General features: G+C 39.8%; 1 protein-coding gene across 2 annotated transcripts in view; it reads left to right on the forward strand.

Annotated features, from left to right (window-relative positions):
• The window catches only part of asap2a (ArfGAP with SH3 domain, ankyrin repeat and PH domain 2a), a 310,370-nt gene that overhangs the window by 275,833 nt on the left and 11,345 nt on the right, over positions 1–23,192 (forward strand). Inside the window, exons 4-16 of one of the 2 annotated variants that reach the window (XM_061062247.1) lie at positions 3,145–3,290; positions 4,133–4,207; positions 12,896–12,945; positions 16,224–16,353; positions 16,676–16,761; positions 16,914–16,989; positions 17,123–17,209; positions 18,091–18,194; positions 18,791–18,860; positions 19,511–19,598; positions 20,396–20,444; positions 20,600–20,766; positions 22,560–22,693. In XM_061062247.1, the coding sequence (XP_060918230.1) occupies positions 3,145–3,290; positions 4,133–4,207; positions 12,896–12,945; positions 16,224–16,353; positions 16,676–16,761; positions 16,914–16,989; positions 17,123–17,209; positions 18,091–18,194; positions 18,791–18,860; positions 19,511–19,598; positions 20,396–20,444; positions 20,600–20,766; positions 22,560–22,693 (1,262 nt within the window). Of the gene's footprint in view, positions 1–3,144; positions 3,291–4,132; positions 4,208–12,895; positions 12,946–13,024; positions 13,372–16,223; positions 16,354–16,675; positions 16,762–16,913; positions 16,990–17,122; positions 17,210–18,090; positions 18,195–18,790; positions 18,861–19,510; positions 19,599–20,395; positions 20,445–20,599; positions 20,767–22,559; positions 22,694–23,192 lie in introns of those variants that run through there. The other variant, XM_061062248.1, reaches the window with a different exon arrangement.

The raw sequence follows: 23,192 nt of genomic DNA on the forward strand, positions 1-23,192 counted from the left end.
CTCACATGTGTCACTTCAAAAACAACGGCAGGCCTCCGCCCTGTCTTCTCTGAGCCTGACAGAGACACACACACACACACACACACACACACACACACACACACACACACACACACACACACACACACACACACACACACACACACACACACACACACCCGGAGCTGATGTGTAAACGATACACTGAGGGTGTGTGGTCAGGGTCAGTGTGTGACACAAAATGATTGAAGTTTCTCTTTGCGTGACACATTGCTCTCTGCTTTCACTGCCTCAGTGGGCATATATAATGTGTAAGCAAATGTAAATCACAGTGACAGAAAATAGAGCCACAGGTTTCCAGTGTTTGTTTTGTCTCATCTCTCTTCCACCCAAATTTAATTTATTTTACTAAAAGAAATGACACCAGAATTATGTATGCTTTATATTCTCGGGACAGTTTATCAGCCTGGAAATAAATTCAAGCTATAAGCTCTTATAATAGTCACTGATCATTTTTGATTCATTCGTAATTAGCAACTTTTTTTTTGTACATTTTGAATAGAAAATCAAGACCAATCAGTCTTTCCCGTACCTCCGCAGGAATTGAATCAGTGAAACGGCAATGATTTTCAGATCTCTGGAATAGTATCGGCCTACGTTGAGAGGATTCTGTGCTTCTCTCTGATTTCACTGTTCATGTTGGATCTTTAATTCAGTTTATGGCATTGATTTAGTGTCTGTGGAGTTGTAATTCAAGTTTTTCACTATTATAACCTTTTTATAAATCTAACCAACTGATCACCGAATAAAAAAAAAAAAAAGGGTTAGGTTTAATTTAAAAAGCAGCTTTGCTATGCAGCTACTTTTTTAATCGTTATTGCAGCTTCTCTACACTAAAAGCTTTAGCTGCAGACTTCTAAGAATGAAGGATCCGGATTCACATAATAATACTATGAAATACATGAACACAGATGAGATATTACAAAGTTTAAAAACACGATTAAAGTATAATATAACTCACTGTAAAAGAGTTTTGCGCTTTTAAATTGCAGCACTATTCTTTGTAAAAAATAAAAAAACATCATATCCATGTAATAAAAAAAAAATCCAATATTTCATGTAAAATGAAATAAAACATCAATACAGTGTTTTTTTAAAGAATAGATCTAGTACATAATCTCCTAATGCTCAAGTGTATCAACATTTTTTTTTATCCTTTCTAGAGGCTAAGCAACACTCTTTTTTACCACTTACGCTCTAAGCCTCAGAAGACTGTTATCATCCAGCTCAGCATCTGTGTCAGTTGATATTCGGAGGCTTAAATTAGATTTTTTTTTTCATGTCAGGGGGTCAGCAGGTAGTGACTCAGAGGCTTTTAGCTTTCCTTTTTTAATAACATGATGGATATCTGTGCAGCTGAGACATGAGCTTATCAAGCGTCATCTATAAACCGGACACATCTGGGAACCTGCCTTGACTGTTATCTGTGTGTGTGTGTGTGTGTGTGTGTGTGTGTGTGTGTGTGTGTGTGTGTGTGTGTGTGTGTGTGTGTGTGTGTGTGTGTGTGTGTGTGTGTGTGTGTGTGTGTGTGTGTGTGTGTGTGTGTGTGTGTGTGTGTGTGTGTGTGTGTGTGTGTGTGTGTGTGTGTGTGTGTGTGTGTGTGTGCGTGTGCGTGTGTGCGTGTGTGTAGTTTTTTGAGTGTTTGTGAGAAGATGAAAAGCTGAGTCATGTTGTGACAGAAGGTGTCTTTTAGTCTACATATTTTATATTTTTAACCCCCCCCCCCCCATTCCCTCCCTAAACCCCGCCTTTGTCTCATCTTGTAGCTTAGCATTTGTTGTCATAGCAACAGTCACCCGTGCTCCATCCCAGTGGAGTTAGCTGTTTTCAGCTGCCTAGTCTAGCGTGAAATGTATTAGGAAGAATCATCCAGGCCTAACGCCGGGGTAGATTAGAATGACTTTAAACACGCAAGGAGACTTTGGTCACGGCTTGTTTGAGGTTTCCCCACCACGCTGCTGACTCTGCGTTTATTTAGTTCAGGGGGATTTATCTTTTATTTTTCCTGTCCATCATCAACTTACCATTTAAAAAATAAATAAAAAATGTGTCTAATCAAGATTTCATTACAGCCATCTAAACTATGTCAACATCTTATTATTATCATATGATTATTATTTATTGACTTTCTTATTGCAATATTATTGTTAACGCTTAATCACCCTTTTTCATTATGTCTGACTTTTTGAGTTGTTGTTAGGGAATGCACCCAAATGGGGATGAATGTGTGAATCTTAACTTATTTAATCTTATCTTAAACATAAGAAGAAGAAGTTGAGACTACACAAAAACATTCTTAAATGTGGTTTGAGTCAGTCATAAGCTATGACATATTCTTACATATAATGCAAAAAGAGCTTTTATCAAACTGAAGCTGGTACCAGAGACTCTAAGGCATTGATGCCTTTATAATAATTCAGTCTAAAGTTGATTTATAACCTTTTCTTACTTAAATGACTTAAATGAATGGTTAAATGACCTAGTAGCACTAGTCAGAAATGCAAAGCAAGTCAATATCAACATTTATGTCCCTGTTAAAAAGCTGCCAGCTATCCAGCAGCAGTCTATACTCTACTTATATAAAATCACGTGTTCCCTTAAAGTTCCCACAGAGTTTTGAACACTTTAAGGAAACATGTTGATGACGACATATTTTTTAAAAAAAAACAAGACGCAGGGCTTCAGTATATCTGGAAGCAAATGCCAGGTCATTTATTAACCGGCTGCTTTAACCCTACTTATCCTTACATTAAAAGAAATAAGGGCTTCAAATATGTTTGTCTGAATTAGCTCAGCAGAAATTAAATCAACAGCTACTGTAGCTATGTCGAGGAATAAAGTAGACAACAGTACACACAACTTAACTGGTGGAGGACGTCACCTACTACCTCAGCAAACAAACTCTGCGAGGAAATCCTTGAAAGGTCACAGAATTATTGACCAGCTTTCACTGAAAACTATTATATATTATTTATACACAGAGATTGATTTTTTTTTTTTTTTTTTGAGAGAGGAAACAATCGGAGTGTGAAATAACTTGGGTGGATAACTTCTACCCGTGAAAGGTGACCTCTGTGTGTATTTGTGTGTGTGTGTGTTTTCTAGCCCATGTAGAGAACGAGGAGCAGTACACTCAAGCCCTGGAGAAGTTTGGAGAGAACTGTGTGTACAGAGATGATCCTGATCTGGGTTCAGCTTTCCTCAAGTTCTCTGTCTTCACCAAGGAGCTCACTGCACTCTTCAAAAACCTGGTGAGTCTACACTACGCTACTGTTAATGGGTGTAGTTGTGTGTCGGCGGTAAAACTCTTCTGGGACAAAGTGAGAATTCCACCCTGTCCCTAATTGTCGCAATCCCCCTCGACTCTGTGTGTGTGTTCTCTAAGCTCCTCCTGGGTCTCGAAGCTCTCAGGAGGTAGCTCTAGTTTTCCACTGAGACGGCCAAAGAGCCACTGAAACACCAAATATCTGCTGGATCTAATCCAACCTCATCCCGCTCAGGTTTTGAATCCAGGCCAAAGCATTATTGGAAAAATATGACACCATCATGTGTGGTCCATGGCTGCGCCTGGACACTGTGTGGACTCACTGCCAGAGCAGGAGCTGGAGATTTTGTATTAGTGTTATCTCGACACCTTTTATTAACGAAATATGAGCTGGATGTGAAGATGTAATCTCTCAAAACCTTATCGGGCTTCCTGGATGAAGTGCAGCATTACGAAGCCAGGCCGGCCTCTTTCAAACAGAGGGGATAATTGTGTTATAGTGGATGGTTTTTTTATTTGTTTATTTAATTAATGTACTTAAAAATGGTGCTACATGTAAAAAAAAAAAACTTCTAGATTTAAGAGAGGCATGCAGAATGTATTTAGCTCTTTGTGTCAGTAAGATATATTTTCTTATATCCATAACTTTATATTGCTCATCCAGACACTCATTGCTCATGCCACCCTTTCTAGGTTTGACTCCTCTCGCACACACCCAAATGACACGCAAAACTGGAGAAGGATTATGTCTCAGTGTCGTCAGGTTTGTTTTAAATCCTCTGATGTAACCTTTAACTCTTATCTGTCTCTCTCCTCACCCTCCTCCAGTTCCAAAACATGAACAACATCATCACATTTCCTCTGGACAGCCTGCTGAAAGGAGACCTGAAGGGAGTCAAAGGGGTAAGACGGCAACGCGGCATGATCTCATGTTACTCTGCAACTGAACAGGAAGTGTAATACAAGTAGAACAGTGGGGTTTGGCTCTCTGCTGAATCATCTGTGAGCTGCAGCAAAGAAAATGTATGAATCTAAAACAGAAAAATCTCAACAATCAATACCTGAAGCAGGAGCATAATGTCTGCAACATCTCAACATGATGATGCGTGCTTATGGTTCAGTGCAGTGTAGTGTATGGGGAGGCAGTATTTCGGTAAGTAGGGGCGTAGGTCGGGAAACTGAGGGTGGCCGGTTCATGTTTACTGCTGACCAAAGTATGGACGTTGGTCTGGTTACTAGAGAGAGGTGCCAGTTTACTCCCAAAGTACTGCAGAGGTGTCCTTAAGCAAGGCACAGAACCCACAAATGCTCATGTTGTCCCCTGTGTGCAGCCCCCTCACTCTGAAATCTCTCCACTAATGCATAAGCATAAGGTCCTGTTTGTGCACGAGTCTATTTTGGGCCTATATGTGTGAGTATTAACATAGTGTAAATCAGAATTTCCCCTCAGGGATTAATAAAGTACATATAATTAAAAAAAAAATAGAAATAAAAACACAACAAGAAAAATGTCAGCATGAAGCCTTCAATGACTGATGACTTTGCAGGAAGCATTAGTGTCAACCACTGAATCCTCAATCATGAAGGATTCAGGATTTCAGGATCCAGAATCATGAATTGGTGTGTTGACCAAAACAATTTTGTGCTTCCCAAAGAATCAGAAAATACTGCAGTGGAATGCTATAGTTAAATGTTTAAAGCCCAAATGTTCTACTTTGATAGAGAAATTGTAAAACGTCAAAAGAAATAAAAAACTAAGACAATTGTGCACACATGGGCTTGTTGGTTGGTTTTAAAATGAGGTGTGAATGTTACATCTATTGAAATGATCCTGGTCAGAACTAAAGCTAATAGCATTGTATTTCTTTCTATATTCAGATAGTAAGATGAGCTTACAGAGGCAGGTTTTTGCAGTTTGCACACACCAATGTTACACACACGGGCATGAAACTCCTTATATAAATCAGCTTTACCTATTGTGCTGCCTCCTATAAAGCCAAACGATGGGAACACGCTCACAGTGTCACACACTGCTGATTCATAATGATTCAGCTTTGGTGGATTCTTGCTGCTCCCATAGATAGTCTGTTCAGGCCTTCCCTCTGTGCATGAGCAGATGTCTCTCCTCAGCAGAAAAAGTGGTTTTCCTAAAGTTGCTGACTCTCCCTAGTTGGCGATACCATTTAAATGGCAATTCTCCAGATATAGACTGTCTTTTGAGGGAAAGAAGTTAAAATGACATTTCGTAGCGATTCATGAAATGTCTAAAAGACATGAAGCTCAATCAAGGGGAAAGATGCTGCATCCACATTACACTGTTTGAGTTATTTTGCCATTAGATAATGCACTCATTGCCTAGCCAAAGAGGAGTTGGACATGTCTTTATATTTGCAATCTACTTGACACTACTCCTACAATATGACGCAAAGTGTTGAAAAAGGTATTCCATAGTCATTATCTGGGTATTTTCTGCTTTCATTTGACCCAACAATAGACACAGGAAACCAGAAGACCGAAAGATGATTTCACTAATGCAACTACCTCAGACTTGATCTGTGGCTTTGCAGCGCATGATGCCTAAAACATGCATGCAAACAGGGTGTCAAAAAAAATGGAACCTCTGATCAGAGAAATCCAACCAGACGTTAATGCACAATCATTTTCAATACTTACTTACAATACTTGATAAAGTCACATATCCATCTGCACTTAAAAAGTATTGAAGTTCAATAAACAGCCCCATCCTGTACACTAATGCATCCCATTAGTGAGTCTGCAGGCCGGTCATGTGCGTCCACCGAACAGACCAGACCCAGACACATACTCGTGAACAAGCCCTGCAGCTCTGTAATGAAATCAACTCTTGTTACTGTCCGCACAACTCTGTGACCTTTCAGTCTCCAGGCACATGATTGGCTGCGGGTTTCTACAGAGGTATGATGTGATTAAGGCGATTCCGTAATGAGGCTGGTTGCCATAGAAACACTGGTTGTTGGTGGTCCCTATGACCCCCAGCCCCCATGGCAGCAGACTCAACCCCTGACCTGACAATGACTGAAGTGTTTTCTATTCAGTCTCCGTCTCCTTTTCTCCCCCATGATTTCCTCTTTTTGTCTGTCTCTCTTAACTTTTATCTCTCCTTTTCTTTCTCTCCTCCCCCCTGTCTCCCTCAATCAACCCCCGTCCTCATTAGTCTGTCTTTTTCTGCCAGTCACATCTGTAATGCTTACCCACTTATTGCTCATTAGCGCTCCGATGATTCTCATTACCCCTACGACACGGGGCTAATGAGCTGTTGGATGTTTTATACCTCAGGACACACACGCACACGCACACACGCACACGCACGCACATTTAGACACTTGCTTTAGTGTCAGCACTGTTGAAAAGTCAGCGAGCCTCAGAACTTAAGCTTTAATAAAGAAAAGGGTGAAAGAAAGTAGGGCAGATGTCATCTAGAAATGTCTTTTTCCGCGGATGAACCTCTCTCTCGACCTGTTGCTCACCTCCTCACCCAGAGGCAGTCCCCCTCATCCCTCCCCCCCTTCATCATCATCATCCTCCTCCTCTGTCATTAACCTGCTTCTCCTCTCCCAGGGGAAGTACCTGTTAGTTAAGAAAAGGGGACAGAGGGGAAGAAGTCCAGACCTGCATTACAGGCTGCAGGGAGAGAAGAAAAGGGGAGTAAGATAACATAGTAGGTTGGATGTCAAAAAAAGAGGAAGAGAGGTTTTTTTTGTAGAGACCAGGGAAGTCTATGGACAATAGTTACACTCATCATTAATGGAAATTGTATGTTTCATGATCCAATATTAGAATACAGATTAGATCTATTAACATGATGTGTTTGTATATTTCTTTGTCAAATCAGTTTTCAGAGGACTACAATTTGAATACATTTCAAGTAGGGATGCACAATTACCCGCAACTTCCTTGTTACCACAAGCATCTGCAATAAACTCATAGCTGAAGTCTAAATTTATTGCAATGAATAAGAAAAATGTTTCATGTAAACAAGCAATGCTGTCTCACTCAGCATGTATACATATGACTAAATGGATGGAGGTATAATAATAATGCTTTCATACAATATTGATGCAGTCAAATGAAGCTCAAGCTAGCTATGAGTCACCATCGAATTCATTGATGTTAATTAAGTGGTGGATTTTTGGATTCATGAGGAACATGTTAGAAACACAGGTGTTATCTTTAAACTTATGTGCCCTTTAATTTAGTTTATTTGTCACACTTCATACTGTCATGGCAATACTGAACAATGTCATTGCACATTTTATTTCTTTCATGATGCAGGCTTCATATCAAGGGGATGTCACAAAGGATATACAGTCACTGAATTTAAAGTTGCCATCATACAACACAAGAATATTGCACTTAGAACTTTGACATTGCCCAAGTCTTTTATCCGCACTTAAATGTAACAAAAAAAAAACAAAAAAAACAAAATGCACACGTGTCTGCTGAGTAGTTAACATTAGCAAAATTGTACATGCATACAAAACGAAGACGTCTTTATTTTCTTAAAAGGCTGCAGCAGGTAGGCAGAGCAATGAGAGGGCATGCCTTAGTTTGGAAAATACTTTTTAGAGATAGTTAGGAAAGAAATTGCCAAGAACAAAGACCTTAAAAACATCACTCATTCTTTTCAATGCACGAACATTTAATATGAAATCCTGAAACGTTCCAATATTAGTGCAGCCGTGTTGCAGCTTTAATAGTCACCAGTCCTTCCATTTGGTATAACTTCTGGCTTAATGGCTTTCTGTCGGCTGTTTGAGCTTGTTAATATTCAGCCGGTGCTGTCTTTAGCAATGAGTGCATCGATGAACTCACCCCAAGGGAAGCAGCTGCTAATGGCTTATGGCTCTGTAATTACAGGGCTCCAACCTAGCAACCTGTCAATGCTGTTACTCAGCTAGAAAAACATTTTCCACTTCATGTATCTCAATAGACATTTCATCAAAGAGGGCGTTTGATAATTCATGTGTAAAAAGAAAGAAAAGATGATGATCATTTTAAGGCTGCCTTGAGTTCTTCCCTTGCTCATCTCTCTACTTCCTGTAGTTTAGCTGTGTGGGGCACTGAAGTGTTTTGGGAATTTTCAATCCAATTCTACTGAACTAGTCTTGACTCAGGATACAGCTAAGTCACTGCAGTACAAGCAAAAAAAAAAAAAAGTATGAGTTGGGGGTCCCTGGAGAACCCACTAGTGTTATTACTGAAGGTAAACACAGACACTCTCCACTCGGTGGAAAAAAGGAAAGTGCTGAGACAACAACTCTGTTCTGCTAACAGGCAACTTTCTGAGTGGACGCTGGGATGATGTCATGCCTGCAGCCGACCCTCTAGTCCTCTGCTTATCGACTGGTCTGTTTTTTTTAACCTACTGTGAGTCATATCGGCTCATCACTATTCAGCTACAGTGTCCGGACAGTCGCTGTAAAATCGGCAGTGTTTTTAGAAGTGCATAGTGAGCAGAGGGGTCTGTGATCCAGCTGCACCCGGTCTCTTTGTGATTCAGTGAGTTTTAACCACCCGAGCCACCTTCGCGTACGACTTAAATGATTCATTGATCATAAGTAAAGTAACTGGCAGACTCTTTATAAAACATCGTTTTCATTCTGAAATCAGGATTCACAATATCAGCCTGTAAATGACCACACATGATAGCTGACAAATTGGAATGCCTCATTATGTTGTGACCATACTTGTGTGGTTCAAAAATGTCTATGATTGGCTTTTTGATGACGAACCAGTTGGCAAAAATCATTAAATTGTGCAAACATATATATATATATATATATCCAAAATAATGTTGACCCTGTCAGTTTAAAAAAGTAAACATTTTTAGTCCAACTTCCTCGATCACCACAGCATTACAGCAAACTTGTGATTGGTTGGGCTGACAAGTTAATAACAAAAACGGAATGACCCTTTATCTAATCCGACACAGTGACATCCCGGGGGACTGCAGTATTGTGTGGTGAGAGCTCAGTGTAACAGGATGAATATTCTTATCTGTTTCAATTACATTTTCAACAGCCTTTAAACACTGCAAGCCCCTCCATTTCTCTGTATTGAATGGTGGCCTTAGCTTTTAAGCCAAATAAAAAAACAATTTGCATAACTAAATATGACCAGAGTTAAAGGGATACTTCACCCGTTGAAACATGAATCTGTATTGACATTGGGTCATATATGTAGTAGAAATGTGAAATACATTTTGAAGTTGGTGCCTTCTTGGCTGAGAAAAGGCAGAAAGTGTCTTTTTGGCTCATGTGGATGAAAGACACCGAATCCCAGAATGCACAGCACCACAGGCCACTCCCACTAAGGTCCTCTATTTCAGAATCAGAAATACTTTATTAATCCCAGAGGGAAATTTGATCGTTACAGTTTCTCCAAAATATACAGTATAGCAGTAGAAATATAGTAATAAAAACATTTACAGACATATTTACTTCAACACACGAGGTCATTTCCTCAACTGATTCAGAGATTTCTTCCAGAATTGATCTTGGAAATTCTTGGCAGAAAACAGACTCTATGTCTGTGTCCATAGGCAAATAGTGACACTACCAGTCCGCCCCAGCTCGAGCCGGCCCGGGCTCCTCGTCCTCACCGCTGCCGACAGGCAGGCCTTATGTCTGGGCTGCTGAGCTGGCAGCGGCCGGTGGCGGCCAGCAATATAGCCGCGAGACGGTTGCTGCCGACAGGCCGGTCGTGTGTCGCGGCGGCTGGCGGCCACAGCAGCCAAAACACAAGACCGGCCTGTCAGCAGCAGCCATCTCGCCGCTATATTTATATTTTTCGCCATTATCAGCTTTCTCCATAGAGCCTGTTAGCATAGCTTCCAAGCAATATGGCGGATGTTAAGTTTCGATTCTGGAAGTGAGTTCCCATCCACTGATCTGTGATTGGTCTGTAGCTTCAGTGGTCGAAAATATGAGGAACTAGCGTTGTAGTTTCACCCCGCTAACCGCAACAGCTTCCAATGACGCAAAAATCGTCATTGTGCGTCACTGGAAGCTCCTTTTTTAGACTTAAAAACACAAAATGAGGGCAGGATGCACGACCATTCAAAAATACTACCAGGTTTCTAATGATACAAAGCTTAATGCTTAATAGGTGAAGTATCCCTTTAAGTGAGATAATGTTGGATGCATCATTACTACAGATCCAAACTAAATTCTTCCTTCAGTCCTGACGGCCAGGTTGAAAATTCAATACAGCGTTGCGAAAAGGTGTGAGGAATGTGAAACAGGATGTGCTATTCCTGGACTTGTGTGGCTGCAGGTATTAGGTGCTTTTCAGTTTGAAAAGGAGGCCTTTTCAAGGTCATGACATTCCTCCTTCGTCCTTTGAATTCAGCCAAACGAGGAACCAGGGCGCAGAGAACTCGCAGCTCTCTCAGGGAGTATTTTGCCTCGTTCTTTGGCCTCTTCTGCCTGGCCTGTCCCTGCCCGGCGATGCCTGTCTGGTATTTTTAGCCATTGTTACCATTTTTCTCCTCTCTCTGGCTCTGACATTTCCTTCCTGCTCTTTTCTCCCTGGCTCTCTTTTGACCCAGAGTTTGTTTCCTTCTTTTGCGTTGGCTTTTTTCCCGCACAGGCTCTTTCTTGCACCCTGGTTTTCGGCTTCTTTTGTATTTTTATAGTCTTGTTTCCTCTTGTGGTTTCTGCCCTTGAGCTGGTCGACTGAGTGTCTGAGTGCTCTTGACTCAGCCCAGTGAACCAGACACAGTGATCCTGAGGGTTGACAGGTTGAGCTTGTCCCTCCCCTGCTGCTCAAGCGGAGGTCAATAGTGGGACTACTGTCCTCTCTGGAGCTTGAAAAAATGCGCTGAAGCCATAATCTGTCCATCCAGCTGGGCAGAGCTGAGCATGATTGGTTTTCAGTTTTATGGACATAAGTGGACAGCAACTTTGAGCGCTAATGTTTCTAAGGAGTTTGAGTTTTATCTGGCTGAAAACCTTGCTTCAAGATTCAACAGGTGCTTACTGATGTTTCTGGACTGAAATACAAAGGAACAATATGAGGGAAATGTGACGTGTTTTCCTTGATTTTCTTCTTGAATGTTGAAATAATTTTACCTGACATTCTGGCTCTGCTATCAGGCACAATTAGTTTTGTTGAATCCTATTTTGTTGGAATTAAATGGCTAATTGCGCCTACTAAAACCAGTCTCTGTTGGTTCTCATCACTGTTTAATCAACACGGCAGTGTTCGAGAATTTGTCTAATCAAGCACTTTACTCAAGCAGAAGTTGAAAGAAAACTAATGACAATGAGAAATCAAAGTTGTTTGTGGAAGAATTCTATTAGGAGTGCCAAGAACAATCACACAATCACAGTGCTTCTGTTTCCCCCGCAAAAAGACAAAACAGTAACCTAGCCCAGCTCCCTGCTGACACAGCTGAGGACTTTCAATGAATCACTCAATCTTTAGAGCCTATTCATAACAAATACTATCTCAAGACACTTTAAGAAATGAGCAAGTCTAGAGCTAACTCTGTTATATTATTTAAAAGATTTATTATAAGATATATTTAAGACTCAACATTTATACACCATGAGCACACAAAGTTAAAGACTTTATCTGCGTCTCTGAGGAAGATGATTTGTCTCACCAACTTAAAGTATGATGAAACGCACACCTGCAAGAATATATATGCGCACACACAAATGCAAATAAAAGAGATTTGTTCTTGAGAAATCTTCTTTTTTTTTTTTTTTTTTACACGTGGCATCTCTGTGATTAATGTTTTTTTCTTTATGAACTCCTGCATGCAGACTCAAGCGCCATTTTTCGTTCTCACTTTAAATATAGTATAATAGTTCCATCTGGGGATCTATGCAAATCTCATGAACTGTATAAAGTGTGCAGCCAGTTAGCTGAGCTTGGCACAGGGACTGAAACAAAAAGCCTGTACTAATGGTAGAAAGAAGCAATCAGTAACTCTGAAGCCTCTAACATCACCGGTCCAGCTCATACGATCTCATTAAACTACCAATTATAGTTATCAGCTATGAGCACCATCCAGGGTTTTTATTTATTTATTTTTTTACATATGAAACAAAGATAGTGTAACATGTTATTTGCATTCACTTTGGAATCTGCATTGTTTGCTTGTTGCATTTATAGAGAGAAGCTAGCTAATTCCAAAAGTTATGGTTAGCTGACTTTATCACAAGCAGCAGCCTCTGGGGTTGAAAAGGAAGCTAATGCGGAAATGCAAAAAACTGCAGTTCTTTTGAGTGTCCACTTCAGACCGGCTTCATAAGACAAAGAAACCACATTAGGGCCCATAATAAAACGCCCAGTTTTACAACAGAAATCAAAATATCCACAACCTGGTAAGTTCCAAAATATTGGTGAAAACTGTAGAGGCTGATTTTTACACACTAAGGCCAATAAATAAGTGTAATAAGGCATTATAAGGGGAAACAATAAATATATACTTTTGATAGTTCAGAGGCATATGAGGACTCATGGTACGTGTCTTTTCAAAGTTCAAACAAAAACTTTTCTACTGTTAACGTTAATATTATCTTCTTTGTTTTGTTTTCACAGGATCTGAAAAAGCCTTTTGACAAAGCCTGGAAGGACTATGAAACAAAAGTGTAAGAAATATTATTTGTATTCTAAACAACTGTTATTTATTGTTCATAAATAGAACAAGATTATAGTATAAAAGTATGTTGGTGATTAGTTTATAGTTCTTAAAACCTTGTGACATCACAGTCTTCATTAGTTTTGATGCATTAGATTAGCAGGTCAAATCACACTGAATTTTGGGGATTTAAAGCGGTGTATGTGTTTCAATTTATATGTTAAAATGAAGTGTGCACTTTGTGTCTCGACTAACCGCTCTCCCCCTCTAACCTCCACCTGTGATTTCCTGTCAACACATCTTCGATAATTTGAATAAGCACAGCTCATCTCACCTCCACCCTGACACATTGTGACTGTGCATGCAAAGAACGCACACCTTTTCACATCACTTTCATGTATTTTTCAAGCTGCAAAGGACATTCTTTACTGAAAGGGTAAAACTTCTCCTCTCCAAACCATTTCGATCTGACAGTTTGGACTTTGTATTTACATAAAGAGTTCAGCCGGATGCTATGCTACGTCTTCCGATCGTCCAAACTTCTTTTTTTTAATGATTGACTCTATTGATGTGCAAACAAGAGACCATCAATAGAGGTCTGTTTTCTGCCTGATTGGAAAACCACCCAAACACACCAACATGTATTGCTCTCCTCTGGTCGTCTCTGGTCTCTCTGCTGTCAATAAGTAATAAGCTTGTTTTCATATTTACAGACGCAGAAAGACAACTTGAATCTTTTCAATGCTGATTTCTGATTTTCTAATTGTGTTTGCAAGCTCTTTGCATCCGAAACCTGAATTTGACCCATGTTTTCAGTCTCTAGGCTTCACTTTCAAACCTGTTAATTCAGGAAGTGTATAATCTTACATGTAATTAAATCAGACAGATACATTTGGCTGCTAAAACAATCCACTAAAACTTAGTTTCCTTGTGTTAATGTGCAGATCGGTGAATCACTTTTTGAACTGACAGGGTTGAAAGTGAATGAATTCACCGCTCGGTCATCAGTGGAACAGCTTTTAGTTTGTCTGGCTGCTGAACTGCCTGGTTTAAAGATGTCAGCTCTGATGATGCTGTAATGCTGTCAGGGCTGATGATTCATGTGCTGACAAAGGCCAACAGTGAACTCTGCATGACATCAAATCTGGTTTATTCAGGTTTACAACCAAAACAAAAAGCCGTAACCTTTACAGTGAAAGAAACAGCAGAGCAAATAGATCACACAAACAAAAAAAATCAACTCAAACGTAGCATTATTTGTAACATAAATATGTTAATGACTACTATTTATTGTGGAACAACACTTCAAATACAAACTTTTGTTGCTTTCTTTTAAAAGTTGAGCATCACCCTGCGTCATTATATAAACAGAACAACATACAGTAGTTCTTTAGAGGGCTTTTAAAAGGAATGATGTGGAATACATGTTTCTCTTTCTGAAAGTTAGACAAGGTTATTGACACCACACTTTTAAGGCTTATTGTGAGAATTCAATGACTAGCTTAGAGTCGTCTTATGGAGTATGATGTTTTTTTCATCCAAATAACATCAAATTCAGAGAAAAATGCATTTAAAAAAAGGGTAATCCTATGTTTTGACCACCTTGTTATTGACAAAGGCACAACTATGGTGATCTTACAATAAGGATAGAGGCATAATACTGTTGTCCAACATGGCGACTGCTGAAACGCTACACTTAAGGCCTCAAAAAAGTACTCCAACAACCCATGGTAAAAAGTCACAGTGCTCACATTCAGTAGTGTCTGCTACCGTAAATTCCCTACCAGCATTACTGAAGATTCACATGCTATAACTCGTGTATTCCTCAAGTACTATTTGTTTTTCAAATCAAGATTTAGATTTAATCTAACACTGAAAGTTTGCATATTTCCCACAATATCAAACTATTCCTCTGAGAATGGTTTTCATGTTCACAACACTTTGATGTTGATTCTCTAATCTAGAGATTTGGAAAAGCTTTTGGGCATTTCTTGTCATAGGTTGAACCTAGCCTCTCTGCAGGTAAGACAGATCTCATAGTGGAACATGAGGGAGTAAAATCTGTCTTTATGCACATGAAGAAAGTGCTCACAGCTAGAGAGAGTAGAAATATCTAAGAGACAACATAGTGCTGCATCCTTTTTGTTTGGAAATATGCTGTTAGAAACCAAAAAAACAGCATATGGAAAAGAATGCCCTGTTGCATGGTTTGGTGCCTCCTCCTCCCCTGTGTGTTTGTGTGTTGGGTGTGTTTTGCTGATTGCCTGAGTGAGATACTGTATGCAGAGATGTGGTATTAGTGTAAAATCAGCCCTGAGTACTGACTGTCAGGCAGAGTGTCTCCATTACTAGTCATCAAAACCTTTTACTACTTAACCCATTTTGTCACAACGCCCCCCCAGGTCCATTATCCCTGACCCCACAAAACCCTACACCCATACCTAACCTAAAACCTCTACATAATGTATTCACATAACAATTACCTAATGTGCATCAGTTAGAAATCTAATAAACAGAAACTGTCATAGTAACTCTGCTGTCTGATTTCTTCTGATATTCACTTGCTATCATGAGTGACAACAACACGTTTTTGATTTTGCTAACAAGCTTTATGCTAATGACATAATCCTCCCAAATCACAGATTTGTTTGGTGCATTTGAACCTCTGTTGGAAATTCAAATTCAGGAAATTCGAGCAACACTGACTATTTTTTTAACTACTTCAGTGTAATGAAAAAAAAATCAGTGCAGTGCAATTAGCCAGATGTTTCTCCTTCATAAATGTCGTGTTCATAGTACATCTGTAAATCCAGTATTATAAAATAGGCAAATACAGTTTGAATGGCTTCTTTAGTTATTGTGTGGAGAAACCAGAGATGTAAGGACACCTTTTATAAACATCATTCCTATAATGGGGATGGTTTGCTGGTGATAAAGAGGTTGCTATGACTGTGTTATAAGTGGAAGAAAAGTCATGAATGATGCTTGTCATCCATCATAAGGAAATGAAGTAATCCTGCAGGGTTATTTGCAATAATTGACTGATGGAAAACAGAACTTATTTTAAGTTTTGAAGACTTTTTACTACCTGGATGACCTAGACGAAATATCACAGAAACACTAACAATACATCAACACCATCAACCCCCTAAATCCCCAATCACAAACTAGTCTGCAGGTTAGCATAAGGGCTGATTTTACACTGAGCTGCACTTTAGTTGAGCATTAATGCTGCTGTTATAATAGTGCTGTCGGCTGTTTGACCCTTGTGATGTCATTTCCTGGCAGCACAAAGATAGAGAAGGAGAAGAAGGAGCATGCAAGGCAGCATGGGATGATCAGGACCGAAATCAGCGGGGCTGAAATCGCTGAAGAGATGGAGAAGGAGAGGAGATTCTTCCAGCTGCAGATGTGTGAGGTGAGACGGCCCTAAGAGTGGGAGTAAAAGACAATTTACTCTAAATTGTTTACTGAAGGAGTGATTTCAAACTGAAGTAAATATGATTTGGAAAAAAATTAACAGCTGTTTTAACTATTATTTCAAAAGATAAAGGAGGTTTGGAATTTTTTTTTTGTTTTTTTCAAGGTGTGTACCCCTTTGAGGTTTACTGTAATAGAAGAGGTCAGGTTTTTGATATGAGAGGGTCGTTATGTATGAGATGGATCTCAGGTTGCCTGTCTCTGGGACTGAACCCAGCCTCACTGTGTCTGACTGAATCTTTTATTCAATATGTTCCCAGTATCTCCTCAAGGTCAACGAGATCAAAATCAAGAAGGGGGTCGATCTGCTGCAGAACCTCATCAAATACTTCCACGCACAGTGCAAGTAAGACTCACTAAACCCTGTACACATTTAAACTGCTGTGTGTCTTTTAGAAAGGGTAACAAGTCAATCAATGTCAACAAAGACTCTTTACATAGCTAAAGTATGTTGTGGCTCAGTTTTGTTGCTTTTGACTTATTTTTCTTCCTGTTCAGTTTCTTTCAGGACGGTCTGAAAGCTGTTGATAACCTGAAACCTTCCATAGAGAAACTGGCCACAGATCTGCACACAGTGAGAAATCCCACTGCTCTGATATCTTCTTTCCTCTGTTTAAACCAAACATTTCTATTAAACATGCATTATGTTGCCTTTTTTCTCGCCTTCTCTTTCTCTTCTGTTTTCTTGGATGTTTTCTTTCCCACAGATAAAGCAGGTGCAGGACGAGGAGAGGAAACAGCTGACGCAGTTAAGAGACGTCCTCAAGACGTCGCTGCAGGTGGAGCAGAAGGAGGTAACACAAAATAAAATAAAAAATTCCCACCGGTACGAGTGGCTGTCATATCTAAGTGAAATAAAAGACATGTTGCTCCCGGTATCACCTGAAGATTGTCTTCTCTTTCCTTCACTGCCTCCGTCTTTTGTGAAACAAGTCTAGGAGAGTAAGTGGCCATCTTGATTAAAAACGTTCCGTTGTTTTTGCATTTAGTTTTTTACTGTGGTGTTGTTTCAGTTGTAGTTATGGATAAATAGTTTATTTTCTGTGCTTTCATGTCAGACGATAGTGTATGTTTTGCCATTTTCCACAGCTTTGGTGAATTTTAGTTGTAAATTCTTGTTTTAATCAGCTGCAGATGGAGCTTCAGTCCAGCTCCTGATAGATTATCCTGTGTGCTGCATGTGTCTGCTGATAACAGCACACACCTATACTACTATTAAAGGCCTTCCCATGCCTTCAGAAGTCTTTCTCCCACTTTCATGTTTTGTTTCAATAAAAGAAGTGACATTATTTCTACAAATATCCACTTTTTCATTGTTTTCAGGGAATAATAATTTACAATCAAACCTGAATATACAAAATATATATTGTTAAAACTGCATTCATGCTTGAATTTGCAGTGTCAATTGTGTTTTAAACCTTTCAGAATTTCTAAGGAAACAAAACATTTCTCCCCCTCGTGTTTCACAAGAGGTGTAAAGCTCTCAATCCCTTATCCCCACGTGTGCAAAATCATTCAGCCTCACAGCAGCAGTCTTCCCATCATTGTCTCTACATGCCTTTAAATTCTCAGCAGTGAGAGAGACCACAAAGTAGAGCGTAATGGGATCATCAAATTCATTTGTGTAAATGTGCTGATTTGTCATATCTTTCTGTTTGTGTGTATTTTTTCTTAGGAATCACAGGTGCGGCAGAGCACCACCTATAGCCTGCACCAACCACAGGGTAACAAGGAGCACGGCACAGAGCGCAGCGGCTACCTGTACAAGAAGAGTGACGGGTGAGCTTTCGAGAACGACTTTAAAGGGATAGTTTGGATTCTTGATGTGGGGTTGTATGAGGTACATGTCAATAGTACGTGTATAAGCCACAAGAGATGCCGGACAGCTTGGATACTTCAGTGAGAAACTGGAGGCTAGGCTATACGGCTATGCAGACGGTGTCATTTCAGTCTAATTTAGCTAATCATGAAACAAACTTATCAACCTATCAAAAAACCAATAAGGATGTAAGTGTGCTATATTTAGAAATCTTTCAGTGCACTACTTTGCAGTTGTTTTTTTAATCTAGCATGATGTAACATGAGAAAAAGAATGAATATGAAGAAATTATAACTGGTGTTTTTAATGAAGAAATACTTAATTCATTCAGTTTAACTTGTTTCAAACTAAATACTTTTTTGACAACTTGTCGATCAATTCAGCTCTTTTATAAAATATTCATGTTTTTAAGGATGTATATGCACGTACATTTCTCAGCCTGTCATTAGTAATGCATGTGTTCTTTATTATAACATGTGATCATATTCATATTTTATCAGCAGTGTGTGTTTCTGCTGTGTATGTGACATAGTAACACTGTCTTCTGTCTGCTCAGGTTGAGGAAAGTCTGGCAGAAGAGAAAATGCACAGCGAAGAACGGATACCTCACCATCTCACACGGCACAGTCAGTTACCAGCCATGCTTTTTCTTTTTCTTTTTATTTATTTTTTAGCTCTGAGCTCTGTGAAAACTGAAAGACACACAAATTAAAACACACGTAGACCTAATTTAATAATGAATGAATACTTGATGCACACAGTATATGAACAGTGTCCTGACTGTCTAATAACCATAAATATGAAGAAACGGCAGAGTTCACATGTGGACATATCCCTCACATAATAGATTTTAAACTTGAATTGTGTCATTCCCATATAAAGATTAAACTCCTCTCACTAACACAGCTCATCTCACACGTAGCAGCTTATCAGAAGTTTGATTTGGCTCCAGCAGCAGCAGTCAGATACAGTTAAACACAACACTCCCCCTCGTTTCTGTTTTTATTATTCCCCTCACTCTCTCTCTCTCTCTCTCTGTTATTCATCTCTCTCTCTCTCTCTCTCTCTGTTCTTCATCTCTCTCTCTCTCTCTGTTCTTCATCTCTCTCTCTCTCTCTCTGTTCTTCATCTCTCTCTCTCTCTCTCTCTGTTCATCTCTCTCTCTCTATCTCTGTTCTTCATCTCTCTCTCTCTCTCTCTCTGTTCTTCATCTCTCTCTCTCTCTCTCTCTCTCTCTCTCTCTCTCTCTCTCTCTCTCTCTCTCTCTCTCTTGCAGGCTAACCGACCTCCAGCTAAACTCAACCTGCTCACCTGCCAGGTGAAACACAACCCCGAGGAGAAGAGAAGCTTTGACCTCATATCCCGTAAGTTAAACCCTCTCTCTTTGTCTTCCACTAAACTCCTCTATTATTCAATGTACTCCATTGCTTTCCTTTTCGTTGTTACTCCCTTCTAGCCAACTTCTTCTGAAACCTTTTTATGTCACCAATCTGCATATGTTGCACTCGAATGCATCATTTTAATTATCTCCAGTCATCCACCACGCAGCAGGACGAGATTTATTCATCAGCAAAGTGGATTTCAAATGACTTTCTCTTCTCTTTAATGATTTGAAGAATACATCAACACATAAAGCATACCTCAATCTAGCTTTTAGTCTCGATCCTAAGAAAGTCATTCACAATGAAAAAAGACATGATGGATTGATTGACATAATATGTGTGTCATTGCCTTTTCAGTCCAAGAAATTAGGTGCCAGCACTTCTAAAGAATCTATCAATAAATTATACTTTAGCCTTTTTGGGTTTTCTTGCTCGACTGTAAGACGAAGCTAAAAACATGTGTTTGGAGTATTTTGTGAGAGGCAGTTGAGCCTTTTTATTAACAACTTGACCCTTTGAGATCTGGGCCTTTTCTTCTGGAGTGCTGGAGCTTCTGCCACTGGAAAAACAGCACCGTTTAAATTGCTTTGTATAGAGTGAGTTAAAATAGTCTTCAGTCTTTCTGGTTTGAAGTGAGTGAGTCACATCTACAGACAAGAATAAGAGCTTTTTGTTGTTGATGTTTTTTTTTGCAGGGGTGCAGCCTCAGACTAATGCGTAGACTACTTTAATGTCTTCCCTCTTCTCTGTTGTGTCATTCATTCATTTTTTTGTTTCAGACGACAGAACGTATCACTTTCAGGCCGAGGACGACCAGGACTGTCAGATGTAAGTTCCCGTTCCTTTCCTTTCCATGTGTGAGTGTCCAGTCTCATGCAGGAACACTTCCTGTTCACTACTTTCTACACACTTCCTGCCTCACACCCTGTCTTTACCCCCCTCTGTCATTATATTTCATTTTCATCCCTTGTGCTCTGCTCCAGCTGGATCTCTGTGCTGCAGAACAGTAAAGAAGAGGCGTTGAATCAGGCGTTTAAAGGGGACCATCATGTCGGCGAGAATAACATCGTGCAGGAGCTGACCAAGGCGATCCTGGGAGAAGTGAAGAGAATGACAGGAAACGACGTGTGCTGCGACTGCGGAGCGTCCAGTGAGTGGCAAAGATGGACGCCTCACATATTATTCCCCGCGCAGAATGAGATCACATGTCGGGATCTTTACTTTAATGTGGCAGCTTCGCTAACTGTATCACTGGTGGTGATGTTTTCTAAGTTGATGACCTTTTCACACAAAAGAAATCCCTCACTTCTTGATGTAGTTTCTAATTTGCCATTTCATGATGGTTTATATTGTATGGTCAGCTTCAATTAAGATGATTATAACCATTACTAGAGGACTGTAGAGAAAAGGAAAAGAGCCCTATTTATCACACATTTCACAGTTTCTGACAAGTACGTTTTTAACGAAAATAAATAACCATATCCACATTGTTTTCTCATAACAACTATGTTTACTTTTAGATTTTTAGTACAGACCGAATGTTTTTTTTTTCAGAAGTAAGTAAAAATGTTCTTCAAAAATAGAACACAAAATGATGTTATGTTTACATCATGCATACCATGTTAAGAATAGAGATCCCTGGATTTCCTAGACTTCTTGTATTTATTTGTTCTGCATTACTCTGTGATTCCGTGCGTGTATGAACAGTGTGTCCTTTCAGAGTTTTTCCACCGTCACTGTATGTTATGTCAGGTTTTTCAGAAATGTAAGTGCAGGTTCTCTTTGTAAAATAATCTGTCCTTTTTTAAAGATACTTTAGCGCCTTTTTGCCTTTTATTGAATAGGACAGTTGAAGAGAGAGAGGAATTGTTGGGAGGAGAGAGTGGAGGGGGATGACATGCAGCAAAGTGCAGAGGTTAGATTCAAACCCACTGCCTCCACGCATGGGGCACGCGACATAACCACTAGGCTACCTGCGTCCAGAATCTGTCCTTTGAGTTAATCAAACACTTGTATCCATCACACAGCATCGGCTACAATATGTGCATTACCAAAATTAAAGAAGGTGCTGTGCCCATTTAATACAAATTAAAATCTCCAAACACAAGATCGAGACCAGTCAAAATCTAACCCCGATTACGCACCTCTTTGACGTTGAAGTCATATATAATTTATTATGACAACTCCCAGGAATTCCAGAGGAAAAAAGTGTGATAGCTTCCTCGGAAGTATTGACTTTGAAGTTGCGGGGAAATCCATTAACCCACATCTGTGCCTCCTGACTGTGTCAAAAGAGAATCCCTACAACATGTACGCTACAATTAGAAGCGTGTTTCAGGATTTCTGGAGTAAATTAACTGAATTTATTTTCTGCCTCGAGGTATGAAATCAGTCTAAAAATGTGTGGAATGCTTTTGAAGAATGTTGGCAGTGATGTCAATGAATACTTATGAGCTGAAGCATGCAGAACCACTGGTATGGTCTTCGTATGTTCTCATCTCAGAATATAGAAGAAAAAAAAAGTATCTGTATCTAAAAGTTCTGACAAGACTCTCAAATCCTTTTTTCCCCCCCTACGTGCAATTTTTACTTCAATCCCATGAGTTCTACCCTGCAGACATGTGGATAATCTGTCATACTGTACATAACATACACTTACAGTATGTACACTGAGTATCTAGGTCAGACTTGGTTACAGTTCAGCTCTGTCACTTTCCTCTGATACTGCATGTAAGTGGATAGTAGAAAGTCCTCCAGGCTTCTATTAAATTTCCACAGACCACACATACAAGAACACCTCAAAGTTAGCAGAATTGACTTTTGCCTTAGTGCTTTTTGCCCGCAGATAGCATGTCACCAGTATGCATTATTCCCCATTTTCCTCCTCATCTTTTCCCTCCTGTTCTATGCAGCCTCTTGACTTTCCCTTTTTCTATTTGTCAGACCCAACATGGCTGTCGACCAACCTCGGCATCCTCACCTGTATCGAATGTTCAGGGATCCACAGGGAGCTGGGAGTCCACTACTCCAGGATCCAGTCCCTCACGCTTGACGTACTCAGCACCTCAGAGCTCTTGGTAAACCACCTTCGTCTTGTTGCTTGAAAACCTCCCATTGTATTGATTTCCAACACAACATCAGACAGGATAGATTTAAGGCAGGATAACCTTTGAGTAGAGGAGGGGTAGGAGGTGATAGAGCAAGTAGGATTGCAAATCAAGTGTAGCATCATCCAAGGCCTCGCTCTCCTGTTCATCCAAGGCCTCTGAATAGCCTAGATTATTTTGGCTTTTCTAATCACTGTTTGGTGTAGAGATTTACTGCCTGTGGGTCGATCGCGATAAAATGCATCCAATCTCTGTGTTGAGACGCCACTTGTGTTGGCCACAGTCAGACAGGCCTTGAGCAGTTTATAAAGCTTCACATACATACACACACACACACACACACACACACACACACAGTTTAGGGTCTGTGCCGCATCCTAGGTGACGAGGTGTCAATGACTCTTAAATTTATGCATGTGGTTCAGCAAATGGTTCTTACCAGTTTTAATTTAAAAGTGTGCTCTTCATG

Source organism: Labrus mixtus, chromosome 18, assembly GCF_963584025.1.
Source record: "Labrus mixtus chromosome 18, fLabMix1.1, whole genome shotgun sequence".
In the NCBI taxonomy this organism is placed as follows: Eukaryota; Metazoa; Chordata; class Actinopteri; order Labriformes; family Labridae; genus Labrus; species Labrus mixtus.